The 14,876-nt window shown below is 37.4% G+C and overlaps 1 protein-coding gene across 2 annotated transcripts in view; it reads left to right on the top strand.

Moving 5' to 3' along the window:
* CNTNAP5 (contactin associated protein family member 5) overlaps positions 1-13,649 on the top strand; it is an 887,247-nt gene extending 873,598 nt beyond the window's left edge. For both annotated transcript variants that reach the window (XM_059927107.1, XM_059927108.1), the window contains exons 22-24: positions 9,297-9,515; positions 11,136-11,207; positions 13,453-13,649. In XM_059927107.1, the coding sequence (XP_059783090.1) occupies positions 9,297-9,515; positions 11,136-11,207; positions 13,453-13,649 (488 nt within the window). The remainder of the gene's footprint in view (positions 1-9,296; positions 9,516-11,135; positions 11,208-13,452) is intronic.
* The last annotated feature ends 1,227 nt before the right edge of the window (positions 13,650-14,876 follow it).

Genomic DNA, 14,876 nt, shown 5'->3' on the forward strand with positions numbered 1-14,876 from the left:
GATTGGGCTTCATTAAAGAGAATTCCACATAATGTGTTGTGAGTGTGAATGTAAAAGTAAAGAAACTAAATGCTTGTAAACGGCCAGAATGAAGTTTTAAATATATCTAAATATCCCTGATAAGGCCGCATTACTGTTGATATTAGGAAACATTTATTTTTTATTTATTAATTCCTTTTACAGTTTACAAAATGCTCTGTGTGTTAGGCACTGTGTCCTAGTTGGTGGGATTGGAAATTAGAAAGGGACAGGTTTCTTGAAAGCAAGAATCTGCCAATCTTGTTGAAGGACAGACTTGTAAACATACGGTGAAATAAAAGAAGTGTCTTAGAAGTAAGCAAATGCCTTGGGAACATGGAGAAAGTACTTTCCTAACTCCACCTGGCCCCTGCATATCTTTTCAACATCGTCTTTTGCCTTATTTTAAGGTAGAGTTAACTTGATTATTTAGTGTTTGAAATGTGATGGACTTTCTCAGTCTAGGCTTTGTACAGGCTTTGCTTTGTGTCTGGAACACTCTGCCCACCCTCTCATGCATGATTGATTGATCACCTAATACATTGTTCTCCAAACCATCTTTCCTAAATTAATGTTTCTCAAAGTGGGGTTCCTGAACCATCCATATCATAAGTGTCTAGGAATGTGCTTTAAAAATGCAAATTCTTGGATACCTCCACACCAGACCTACTGAATGAGTAGAGATTCAAAGATATGCATTTTCATACATTTCCCTGGAAAATTAATTTGCATACTAAATTTGATCCCCACTGTCCTAGATTGTGTCAGGGGTCTCTTCTGTGATACCAGAGCCACAATGATGTCTTCCTCCCATAAGACTTATTGCCTGAAATCATTGCTGGTCTGTTAAATATGTCTGCTAGCTGTCAATTGTAAGTCCACTGTCTCACACAGAGTGTGATTCTCATAGGTGACCAATAAATAGATGTAGGTCTAACAGAGAAGGAGCGGATATTATCCAGGTAGTTAAGGGACAGAAGGGCCTTCCAGGCAGAGAGAACATGTGCACCTACTAAGAGAAGAGTGAGAAGTTCGGTTCTATGTAGCACAGGTGGGGCTGACTGGGTGGGTGGGTGTTAGCTAGTGAAGGGCTCTAAGTCATGTTATGGAGGTGAGGTTTCTTTTTGCCTTATCAACAATCAATACCTACAGAAAGCTATTAAATATGGCATAACAGAGAAAAGAAGGACAGAATACAAGAGACTTAGGTATCAGACCTGGATTGGCCACGGACTGGGTAATTTGCTTTAAACAATTACTTGACCTTGTGTCTTAATTTTCCTAACTGGTAATTGGGTATAATTATCTCACACTTTCTTATTTTACAAGGATGAATATTTACATAGGCTGTAAAAGTGTTCATACCATGAAAAGCATAAAAACATTAAGTAAATGCCAAGTATTTTTTTTAATACAGTTTGACATTCCTCTTTCAGAATTAAAAGCTTTATTTGAGAGATGTGAATATTCCTGATAGTTAAATTTTCACTGTTTCTCTATTACCGAAAGACACAAAGTACTCTTGAGGGAAATACTCTTTACTTGTATACATCGCTTATATCTTCCATTAATATCAAGTTCTTTATTTATGTTTTGTGATGGTACATTTTACTCTCTCGTAAGCCCAGGTTGTGTGGGTCTGCATGGCTTGTATTTTGACACTTCATGTTTCAAATGTCATCAATGGCTTTTGACATATAGCAAATGTCATATTACATCTTACAGCAATGTCTGTGCTTAGCAAATTGCTGATCTTTTCTTTTTATTTTTTTAATATCCAGAAAAAAAACAAAAACCTGCCTGGATTGGCTCTATCACTCTCTTAGTGTCAAACAATTGTGACTGTGTAAAATGTTGCACATTCTGGGGCTAACATTGGTTCTGTGCTGTTTTCCTTGGCATCACAAAATCCACTAGTTTTAACAGAGGGGCATAGCTTTTCTTTGAAGAAATGAGTGTTTGCAAATTAATGTAGATAGTCAAGTTTTCAGATGCTTAAAGGAGTTAGTCTATACTAACTTAACCAACTGAGTCATTCAAAGTTTTAGTACTACATATATTCAGTTATGAGTCAGTATGAAGTGGAAGTTTAGTCTTTACGACAAGCACATAAGCATTTACATCTTAGTTTTCTCATATAAATGCAGTACTACTTGGGTATGTTGAGGGCCCTTGAATCTAGGCAAAGGCTTTTGGAACTCTTTGGAAGAGTAGTAGGAAGAATAATGATGATGATGATGATGATAATAATAATAATAATAAATGCATGTATGGGCACTGAGCTAGGAATCATGCTTTTTATATTTATTTCCACTACAATACATGTTGTCAGTACTATTTATCACTACTTTACAGTGGACAAATCTCAGAAATGAGAAAATACAAGTCATATGTTCAAGGGCATAATTCATCAGCTTAGGTCTACCTACCTCCAATCCATGCTGTTTCAGCATACCATGCTGCTTCTAAGTCAGTATTTGAGGGCAGAGAGATAGACTCTAATGAGAATCAGAAGTGATATTTCAGTGATATTTAAAGTGTGTTGGGAGGTAGAAACTATGTCAATTTCAAATAAGAAATTTTCTTTGTAAGATATTTGTGGTTTCTCAAGGAGATGGTATATATTATATAAGGAGAAACCCTGCAGTTCTTCCTGATTGGATGGGGCTCATATGTTAGCAGAAAACCTTGGGAAGAATGAGAAAGAGAACAGTGGCATTTTCCAGTGGTAGGGCCTTTATTTGCATTCTCATTCAACCACTTCTGAGTAGCCACATTCACTGTTAAGTTTGTCTTCCATATTTATTCTGTAGCTCAGCCCATACAATAGTTCCCTTGCCTAGTTCCTTATAAATTGAATGCAATTATAACCTAAAAATTGAATAAAATGACTTAGAAAATGCATTATTTTTAATAAAATCAAGAGTTCAGAATGACTTGTGCTTTCCTTAGTTTTTGCAACCTATTTCTTCTTAGCTAATTTATGTAAAAGTATCTTACAAAAATACCTAGGATATTTTTGGAAGGTTTTTAGGGAGGCAGCATAGCTTACATAAAGAGTTCGGCATTTCAAGTCATAAAGACTTTGCTTTAAATCTCAACTTTGCCACATGAGCTCCTGTATATATTTTAACGTTAATAGTGTCAGCTTCTTCACTTGTATATCTTGGATGATAATAGCATATACATGGAAGGGAAATAGAAATAATATTTTAAAAACAATTATTGTAAACATAGAGTGATGGTGGATAAAAAAACAAGACACATATACATGTTGCCTACAAGAGACTGACTTCAGATCTAAAGACACACACAGAAAGTGAGGTGATGGACAAAAGATATTTCATGCAAATGGAAATGAAAGAAAGCTAGGGTAGCATACTGAAATCAGATAAAATAGACTTTAAAATAAATGCTGTTACAAGACACAAAGAAGGACAGTACCTAATGTAAAGGGATCAATCTAACAAAAAAGTTATAACAATCATAAATATATATGCACCCAACATAGGAGCACTGAAATAAAGCAAATATTAACAAGCATAAAGGGAGAAATTGACAGTTATACAATAATAGAGGACTTTAATACCCCATTACATAAATGAACAGATCATCCAGACAGAAAATCAATACAGAAACACTGGTCTTAAGTGACATATTAGACCAGATAGATGAATAGATATATACAGAGCAGTTAATCCGAAACCAGCAGAGTACATATTCTTTTCAAGGGCACATGGAAAATTCTCCAGGATAGATCACATGTTAGGCCACAAAATAAGCTTCAATAAACTTAAGAATACGTAAATCATATCAAGCGTCTTTTCAGACCACAATTGTATGAGACTAAAAGTCAAGAAAAAAATGCAAAAAGACACAAACATATGGAGTCTAAACAGCATGCTAATAAACAACCAATGGATCACTAAAGAAATCAGAGAGGAAATTTAAAAAATACATGGAGACAAATAAAAATGGAAATACAATGATCCTAATTCTATGGGATGCAGCAAATGCAGGTCTAGAAGGAAATTTTATATCAATACAAGCCTACTTCAGGAAATAAGAAAAATCTCAAACAATCTAACTTTACACTAAAAGAACTATAAAAAGAAGAACAAACAAAACCCAAAGGTAGTAGAAGGAAAGAAATGAAGATCAGAGCAGAAATAAATGAAACTGAGCCAAAAAAAAAAGAAAATATCAATGAATCTAAGAGCTGGTTCTTTGCAAAGCTGAACAAAATTGATAAACCTTTAGCCAGACTCATCAAGAAGAAAAGAGAGAGAGGGCCCAAATAAATGAAATCAGAAGTGAAAGAGGAGAAGTTACAACTAACACCACAGAAATACAAAGGATCCTAAGAGACAACTACAAAAATCATATGTCAGTAAAATGAACAACCTAGAAGAAATGAATAAATTCCTAGAAACCTACAATCTCCTAAGACTGAAATCAAGAATATTAAATATGAACAGACCAATTAACAGTAATGGAATTGAATCATTTTAAAATTTTTTTAAATAATTAAAAAAAATTCTCCCAATGAACAAAAGTCCAGGACCAGATGGCTTCAAAGGTGAATTCTACCAAATATTTAAGAAGAGTTAACACCTGTTCTTCTCAAATTATACCAAAAAATTGAAGAAGAAGGAATGCATCTGGATTCATACTATGAGGTGAGTGTCACACTGATATCAAACCAGAAAAGACCTGCACACACAAAAGAAAGAAACAAAGAAACAAAGAAAGAGAGAAAAGGAAGGAAGGAAGGAAAGAAAAGAAAGGAAAAGGAGAAAAGAAAATTACAAGCCAAACTTGTAAATTCTGAACATAGATGCAAAAAAGTCCTCTGTATATGCACTATATTCATGGATTAGAAAAATGAATATTATTAAAACCATACCACCCAAGGCAATCTTCAGCTCAATCCCTATCAAAATTCCAGTGGCATTTTTAACAGAACTAAAACAAATAATTCTAAAATTTGTATGGAAACACACACACACACACACACACACACACACACAACCTTGAATAGCCAAAGCAGTCTTGAGAAAGAAGAAAAAAAACTGGAGGTATCACACTCCTTAATTTCAAACTATACTACAAAACTATAATAATCAAAACATTATGGTGCCGGCACACACACACACACACACACACACACACACACACACACAGACACATAGATCAATGGAACAGAATAGCAAACCCAGAAATAAACCCACACTTATATGTTCAATTAATCCACATCAAAGTAGGCAAGAATATAAAATGGGAAAGATCTTTTCAATAAATAGTGCTGGAAAAAACTAGACAGCTATATGCAAAAGAATCAAACTGGATTAATTTCTCATATCATATACAGAAACAAAGTAAAAATGGATTAAAGACTTAAATGAAGACCTGAAACCATAAAACTCCTAGAAGAAAACAAAGGAAGTACACTCTTTGACATCAGTCTTAGCAATATTTTTTTGGATCTGTCTCAGGCAAGTGAAACAATAGCAGAAATAATTAAATGGGACTACATCAAACTAAAAAGATTTTGCACAGCAAAGGAAACTATCAACAAAATGAAAAGGCAGCTTAGTTAATGGGAGAAGATATTTGCAATTGATGTATCCAACATGGGATTAATATCCAAAATATACATGGAACACAATTTCAAAATATTAAAAATATGAGTAGAGGACATGAATAGACTTTTTTTTTCAAAGAAGACATACAGGTGGCCAACAGAAACATGAGAAGATGCTCAACATCACGAATCGTCAGGGAAATACAAATCTAAACCACAATCACATACCATCTCACACTTGTCAGAATGGCTGTTATCAAAAAGAACAACAAATAACAAATGTTGGTGAGGATGTAGAGAAAAGGGAATGCTGGTGTGCTTTTTGTGGGATTGTAAGTTGGTTCAACCACTATGGAGAACTGTATGGAGATTCCTCAGAAAGTTAAAAACGGAACTATTATATGATATAGCCTTTTCATATCTGGGTATTTACCCAAAGAAAACAGGAACACTAATTTGAAAAGATGTATACACTCCAATGTCATTGCAGCATTATCTATAATAACCAGGATATGGAAACAACTTATGTGCCCATGCCCATGGATAGATGAATGGATAAATTCATAATTTGCTACAACATGGATAAGTCTAGAGGGTATTACGCTAAGTGAAATGTCATACAAAGACAAATATCATATGATCTCACTTATTATGTGGATTCTAAAAAACTAAACAAAACAAAGAAAGAAACCAAACAATGAAAACCTTCATACAGAGAAAAAACTGGTGGTTTCCAGAGGGGTTGGGGGGGGGAGGGCAGGTGGAGGGTGGACAAAATAGGTGAATGGGTTTAAGAGATGCAAACCACCAGTTATAAAATAAATAAGCCATGGTGATATAATATACAGCATAAGAAATATGGTCAATGATATTGTAATAACTTCGTATGGGGACAGATGGTTACTAGATTTATCATTGTGATCATTTCATAATGTATGCAAATGTCAAATCACTCTATAGTGTACCTGAAAGTAACATAATACTGCACATCAATCACATTTCTATAATTTAAAAAATATTGCATTATTATATAGTAGGTACCCAATAGGTGTTGAATATTGAACAAATGCATTTTTAGCAAACAACTGTTTCTTACCACATATTAGGTAACAAATTTATAAGAAGTAAATATAATCTGGAACCATCTTAACATTTTTTTTTCCTCTCCATATATGTAAGAATCTTAGAAATCATTATGCCAGGCCTCATACTGAGAGCATTTTCTGCTATCAAGGACTCTTGCTTTCTTCATTTCTTTTCAGAACCCTCTCAAGGTTTGCATGCTTTTTATATATCTAGAATAAATTAACTTTCCTAGAGATAAGACTTGATCCAAAACATTTCTTCCTTTAAAGAGAGGTGGTCATTTTCTTGCATTTCCCCCGATTTATCCACGTGCTGATTCTTTTACCTGGAACTTGGATTCATGGTGGTCAGAATAACGATATCCTTCAAAGACCTTGGCACCAATACAGGCTTCTTTTTAACTGAATTCTAGGAATAAGATCTGGCAGTTTTGACTTAGACCCTTAAGGCATAGCTGCAGTGACATGTCACTTTCCACTGCTTTGAAATCCCACAAGGCAAAAATATTCATACAAGTTTATGCTTCCCTTCTCTTGTCTTCTTTCTGTAAATACCTCTGATCTCTAACTCTATCCCTTGAAAACTACCAATCAGTAGCTAATGTGCATTCTAAATTACACTAGGGTACATTGAGTTATGGTGGCACTCGACAAATAGCACTTAGTCTTAATTAAAGCTTTTTGGTGTGGAAGACTTTTGCATAACAGTGTTTGAGCAGTCTCTTATGCTCATAATCTCAGTCTTCGTAAGTGTAAAATGAGAAATAGGCATACGTGATGCTTTCATGAGTACGTAACAAATATGTACCACCACTGTAGAATATTTACAGGAATATTTGGAAGACCGCAGTTTCCTCCCCACCCCTGCCCCATGTTCTTACACACTTGAAGAGTGTCAATTCACATCTCTATTAGATTTTTATTATCATTAACTGGAAAGTTCTCACAGAATCTCAAGAAGAATGGAGTGGTAGGAAGAATAATGACCCACAAAAATAGCCAAATCCTAATACTCAGAACCAGTGAATATGTTAAGCTAACTGGCAAAGAAGAATTAATGTTGCTAATCAGCTGTCCTTAAAATAGGGAGATTATCCTTGATTATCTGGCTGAGCCCAGTACAATCACGAGGGTCCTTAAAAGTGGAAGAAGGGGTAAAAGAAGAGAATTAGTATTAAGTGTGACTTTGGAAGAAAGATACACAGAAATGCAACATCGCTGGCTTTGAAGATACAGGAATGGGGCTATAAGCCAAGGAATGTGGGTGGTTTTGGGGAGTTAGAAAAGACAAAGAGATGGGTTATTCCCTGGAGGCTCTAGAAAAAATGCAGATTGACAGCAGCTCGATTTTAGCCCAGTGAGACCGGTATCAGACTTCTGCAGAGATGTAAAACAAAACATTTGTGTTGTTTTATGCTGTTTAAGTTTGTGCTAATTTGTTACAATAGCCACATAAAATTAATACATGATTTCTTTTATTTTTCTGTAAGAAGAGAGGGATGATAAATTAGCAAGGTTTACATGGGTGTTGAAGGGGGAGACAATAATGAGGACAAAACTAGAAAAAGCACTGTTAAGGGATGTTAATTTCTCATTTTGATCCATATGTCCATTATATGTCTTCCCTAAATGTGGCCAACAAAGTGCTTTGTTGGTGATCCCTGGTGGCACTCCTTGATCATTTATGATGGAAATAAATTATAATTTACCTGATAGAGAGGAAAGTCCTTATCCTCTTCCAGAAAATAAACATATTATCATAATAAAATATCTATCTGAACAATCTAGGTCTGTTGAAACTATTATGCCTTAAAGGGAAAAAGAAAAAGGTTCATCCCGTATTGTAGTTTTATGTAATTGCATCACAGCAATTTGTCCAAATGATCCTTGTTAAAATAAAGAAATGGGCTACTGAACAATCTTTCCACAAATCTTGAAGACAATGAGACATTTGATCTTGTCGTGAATCATAAATGATTGCCTCGTTATCTTTTATAAAGACTCAAAGATACGTTGGGAGATTGATTTCTGTCATAGAAAAATCCATGCTCACCGATCAGTACCATGGACAGAACTAAGCATGTGAAAATCTTGACTGGAAGGTCAGTGTATATAAGCTGCTTAAAACACCAAACATGATAAACTTCTGAGAGGACCACTTTGAATTCTAATCACTCTGTCTTCCTCTTTTCATTTTTTTCTTGCTATCATTTTGAGTGAAATGTTGTAATGAGCATTGTAGTATGCTTGAATTAGTCACCAGAATCCATAAATAAATGGTGATGGAGATAATGATCTAAATTCTATAAAACATCTAGAGTGTAGAAGAGATTTACTAAGTATTCGTTACAGTTCATAAAATACATGAATGAAAATTTAGAAGTTTGAAACATTATCTCAAAGCAAGATAGCCCTAGCAATTTTCTATGATATGTGGTTGATATACTGACACTGGTAGCGGGGGTAGAGTTTGGAAAGAGGAGATGAAGAGAGATGGGGGACAATTTCCTTTATTCAAAATATAACGAGGTAGCTTCTGTAATTTCAGACATTACTGAAAGTAGATATGGAGCATAGTTTAAAAAAACTGATTGTCTTTCATGTTGCAGAGAATCTTGGATTGGATTCTGAAGTTGCTAAAGCAAACACCCTGGGTTTTGTTGGCTGTCTGGCTTCAGTCCAATACAACCATATAGCACCACTGAAGGCAGCCCTGCGCCATGCCGCCACCGCACCTGTAACCATCCAAGGGGTCTTGACAGAATCCAGCTGTGGCTCGATGATGGATTCGGATGTGAATGCAGTGACCACAGTGCATTCTTCATCAGGTGTGCAAGAAAATACTCAAGGGAACGTCTCGCACCAGTGCTACTTTGATGTCTTCAAGAAGCTTCCAGGCTAAAGGCTAATATTACCCAATTCCTTACCTTGTATGATTACAGGTGGTTAAGAGTTATGACTGACTTCTTAGTGATATTTAATATGTTTAGATAATCCTAATTTTAATAAGATGAGTAGTTAGAAATAGATATATGTGTATATGTTTAACTGTATGTACATTAACATATATGTTATTAAAAAAAAAGAGCATCAAGCTTGAAGGCACGTTGATCTGGGTTGAAATCCTTGCTCTGACACTTATTGGTCTGGTGACATTGTGTTACATACATTTTTGAATAACAATCTGAAAATGTATATATATATATATTCACTACTGTTTAAGTGGTTGCTGCTCTGAGGATTAAAGAGTTTAGGGGTCAGGAAGGCAGGCTGGTTGTTGATCTATCAGTAATACAATTCATGTGATTAAAAGTGACCTTCCTTGATAAAAGGAAAGTCCCATAGGACTACCATCCATATACCTTCTCTTATTTTGCCGCTTCCTGAAATACCTTTTCTTTTCTTAGTCACTGTCATCCTAGGTGTCTTGGAGAGTTCTTAGGATTTATTTTAATCAGGTGTGGTCATCAATTGCCGAATAAGTTATGAATTACAAGCAAAGAAAGGGCACAGAGTTTTGCTGCTGCCTGCTCATCACCAATCTTGGTGTTTTCCTGGCAATGGTCAGGTATGTATCCTAGAAAGAACCTGAATACGACACTTGGCTAACCTTGATTGGAGTTCTGAATCTTCAGTGAATGAACTACCCAACTTTGGGCAGGTTACTTAATGGCTTTGATATAATTTCCTTATCTGTGAGATTGGGAAAAATTATAATCATGTTGTAGTCATTTCCTGAGGATTAAATGATACAGCAATACTAATGATAGGTGCTATAGGTCCTGACAATTTTATGTGCACTATATGCATACCTATAGGATTATTAATCTCCTTTAATACATTTGCAGATTGCTATTTAAAAATGTATGTAGCTCAGTGTCACCAGACCAGTAAGTGTCAGAGCTAGGATTCGAAACCAGGTCTATGTGCCTTCAAACTTGACGCTCTTTTTTTTTTATACCGTATATGCTAATGTACATATAGTAAAATGTGTGAGGGTTTCTTGGGGGTGCTAATTCACCATCACTTTTGCCCTTTCCTGCCAATGGAGTCAGAAATCTCTTGTAATTAAAGAAACCTCTGAAGCAGAGGCAGGTGTGCTTGAGGGAAGAAGTCGTTGACACGGTTGACACGCATAGGAACTGTCCAGCAAAGAATAAAGGGACTTCAAGGGTAGGCTGAGAGGTAAGCTGTGGGCCAAGGCAGATACGAGCAGAGTACCACCATCATGTCTTTTAACCTCTTATCTTACAACTTACATAGAAACGAACAGGGTCATGAAACTACGGGGTGTAAGCAGTACACTTCAAATGCTTTTTTGGGTGTGATTGGGTTCCTTCCAAAATGCCAACTATTTGAGAGCACCTGGTCTAATGTGCAGGTGTGTCATCACAACGCCATATTGCAGACCTCCTTCTAGGACTTTGAGTGTCTTTTACACCTTTCAGATCTTCTTGGGAAGACAGATGAGCGGGGACCACTCACCAACGCAGTGCAAAGTGACTCGGCTCTCATCGGAGGTAAACCGTTCTTTGTGGCTGTAAGCAGAAAAGACATCAGTGGTTCTGTGCTCTGGAGGAACTTACCTGAATCCTTCCTCAGTGTGGCTCTCCAGCACCCAGAACCCTGCATGATCTAAGAACGTGAGGTTTTTCATGAACAGTCGCACATGCTGGGATGATCAAAGGCACCTTCCCCTCCAAGCCCGGCACCAGCAGCTCCATGAAGGGATCCCTCCCTGAACCACCAGACAGCTGAGCGCATAGTCAAGAGCTGGATAATTTACTTCGAGACAGGCAGCGTACATCCTGTTGATCTCATCCACTTGTCATTTTTCCTAAAGCACAAAGCAAACTAATAAAACTACATATGGGAAAAAGCCATGTTGGGGCAGACAGATGGGCAAAGCTGTAGTACTGTTGGCTTTTCTCCACCGAGTGGATCTAATGAGCACGGTGAAGCCCACAGGACTGTAGTTTCCGATCTAGCAGCACATATGGTTACAGAGGCAGCTCTTGTCCGCTCTGCTGTGAGCTCCGCTCTCCCTCCCGCCCCCATTGCTTTTCCATTTTCTCACAGCCTTTTGGCCTCACTGCTCTGTATTCTGCCTCAGCTTGGCTGTTGCCTCCAGGAGCTTGATTTTTCCATCTGGGCCTTGCAACACGGAATGAATCCCAAACTTGTTTAGTGTAAGATGCCTGTGAGAGACAGAATTCATTTCCATCTGGGAACCATGGTCCTCACAGGTGGCCCCATCTCTGCTTTCTGGCAGGCTAGATGGACTAATTCACACCAGATGGAGTTCTGCTCTTAAAAATCAACAGTAACCATTTATTTAACGGCTATGGAAAGAACCCCCACTATGGGTCAGGACCAGCGCTAAGTACAAGAATACAAGGATGAAAGACACGGACGCTGCCCTGCAAGATCTCACAGCTTGGCGGGGGCAAGGCGGGGTGGGCTGGGTAAACAGGTAACAATAGAGCCAGTGAGTAGTGTTTTAGACTGGAAAGACAAATGGCAAGGGGAGCACAGAAGTGCATTGTTACAATAAGGTTGTGAGGAAACACACACACACACACACACACACACACACACACACACACCCTTTCCTTAAGGAAGTTCTTCAAATGTCTGACCTGAATATCTGCTTCAGGGTAAAGAGTCCAAGTTGATTTTTGTTTGGCGACAAGAAATATAGGAAACCATCTGGTGCCTGTCTCTCTTCCTATAATTTCTCATTTGACAAATGGAGAAAAGACTTTTGTGACTGCTGACTTTTTCCCACCCACGTACAGGCTTCTATGAGCCTGTTTAAGGCAGGAAATTCATCCCAACCCCTGAGAAAAAGTCCTGGAGGTTCACAGCCTCCCACCCTGAATAGAGTAGAAACTGGTTCTGTATTTCATCTCTGAATGCTGCAGCCCATTCCTGGGTATCACTCACTATATCCAGTTTATTTCTAGGTTTGTTAACTTACCTGGTTTTACTCTGCCTTGTAAACTTTGCTGACTTTGCTATTCCCTTCTCAAGAGCCTTCCTGGCAAAGGTAGGGACAAGACCTTAGGGTCAGTGAGGACAGCTTGCCAAGTAGGTCCCGTAAAATCACATACAATCAAAGTAGGATAGTATCTGACACAACAGTGTAGAAGTTTGCCATTGCAGTTGACTCTGGAGGACCGAGGGGTACCATCTTCAAACGAGCCTATGCCTTGCAGCGTGCACAGCAGGGTAGAATGACCTGAATATTTAGTAAGCGTTTCATTATTAATAAAACATTTTTAGCAAAGCAAAAATATACCATAAACAAGTTTACATCCATAGAGCATGTATTGGGAAGTGAGATATCTGCGTGTTCTTTTCTAGGATGCTAAAGTAGTTCTAAGATACTTATTTGCAAGGTGACAAAGAAATGTGCTAATTAAAAATGATTCAGACACATTCTTCAAAGCAGGTCTTGAAGGAATTTACTAAGAGATCCTTTGCTAGTCTGATTCCATATCTATTTGATGGCTTTCTTACTCCATTAAATAAAACTTCCTCTTATTGAAACTGGCTTGAGCACTCACTAGCCTGAAAGAGGTTTTTTTGTAACTGAAGCCTGAACGCATTTCAGCCTGTGTTTATTACTGGACATGCGGCAGAGTTTGTTGTTTGTTTGTTTCTTTCTTTCTCCTAAGTGCCTTTCTTGTCTACATTGAATTCTCTCTCTTGATTGGATGATCTGTGATAATTTCCCTCTCTCTCGTCCCTCTTTCTCAACAGGAGTAATAGCAGTGGTGATATTCATCATCTTCTCGATCATCGCCATCATGAGCCGCTTCCTTTACCAGCATAAGCAGTCACATCGTACCAACCAGATGAAGGAGAAGGAATATCCGGAAAATTTGGACAGTTCCTTTAGAAATGACATTGATTTGCAAAACACAGTGAGCGAGTGTAAGCGGGAATATTTCATCTGAAAAACTGCAGGGCCACCTCATACTCTTCCTTTGTTGTTCATTTTTGGTTTCTCCTTCTCCTCTTTCTCCTATCTTTCATTTTGGTCATTCTCTTTCTCTGTTTTTCTTTTATTTTTGGAACATACCTGCATTCACCACAGCATCTATCCCCTCGAACCAGCCCAGAATACCAGGCAGCTATGGCCACTGCCTTCCTCTGTGACAAACTTATCATGGTGAAAACGATCATTCAAGAGACTGATTACTTTAGACAAGGAAGAGACACATGTGTGCACATGTCCATATTCAGTTCCTTATTTCCACTTTGTAAGATGCAGCCTTCAGTTCTGCAACCATTCAGTCTTACAGGCTTACCTTGAACCTGAGCTCTGTGACTTCGGCATGAAACGGTCATCCTCAACACCCTCCCCCATTTCAAGTCCACTCCGACCAGGGAACTCAGGGTACCAAAAGAAGATGCTAGGGCCTGGTTTGTGTCAGTGGCACTTTAAAAGGAACAAGAGAGGTTTGTTTTGTGTTAATTTTCCCCCCACAGGAAGCCCATTACCCTAACTCATCATCATTGTTCGCTCTGACTCATTCCCTGAGTATTTTCAAATATAGGATTCCTGATAGTCGTGAGCTATTGCTTTGTTCCTTTCTTACCACTCTCTCCCGGGGCTGACACTTTAGAACAGCACACAATAGCATAAACCTAGGGGAAGCATGGAAAGTAGTCGCTTGAAACTAGGAGGTAAAAAGAAAGCTGCTAGGAAGTAGATGTTCTATAACTTAAAAAATGCCTCTTCCAATTTTGTGAGAAATGCTAACTAGGTTATTCCTGGGATTATTATACTGATATATATATAGATATATAGATATATATAGATATATATATATATATCTCATTTCTGCAGCAAAAAGCAATTCAAAGTCTAAATTAGCACTTGGTTCCATGAAAGAGCTTAAACCATCTTAACTCAGCTTTAAAGAAAAACAAAAACAAAAAACAAAGCAAGACAAACAAACAAAAAACTGCATGAAAGCAAAGAAATACCAAACAGAATTCTTTCCTTCCCTCCCCTCACTAAAGATCTGGTGAAGAAAGTAAACACAGGTTTCACATTTTAGAATAGACATAATAATCCATGTCTGTCCACTGAGCCATTTCTCTAGGAGGTTTAGGATGAACTGATGTGTGAGGCATTCTGACTAGCTCCAGGGAGACCCCACTGCTTAATTTGAGAG

The sequence above is a fragment of the Balaenoptera ricei genome, chromosome 7, assembly GCF_028023285.1.
Source record: "Balaenoptera ricei isolate mBalRic1 chromosome 7, mBalRic1.hap2, whole genome shotgun sequence".
NCBI classification, from domain to species: Eukaryota; Metazoa; Chordata; class Mammalia; order Artiodactyla; family Balaenopteridae; genus Balaenoptera; species Balaenoptera ricei.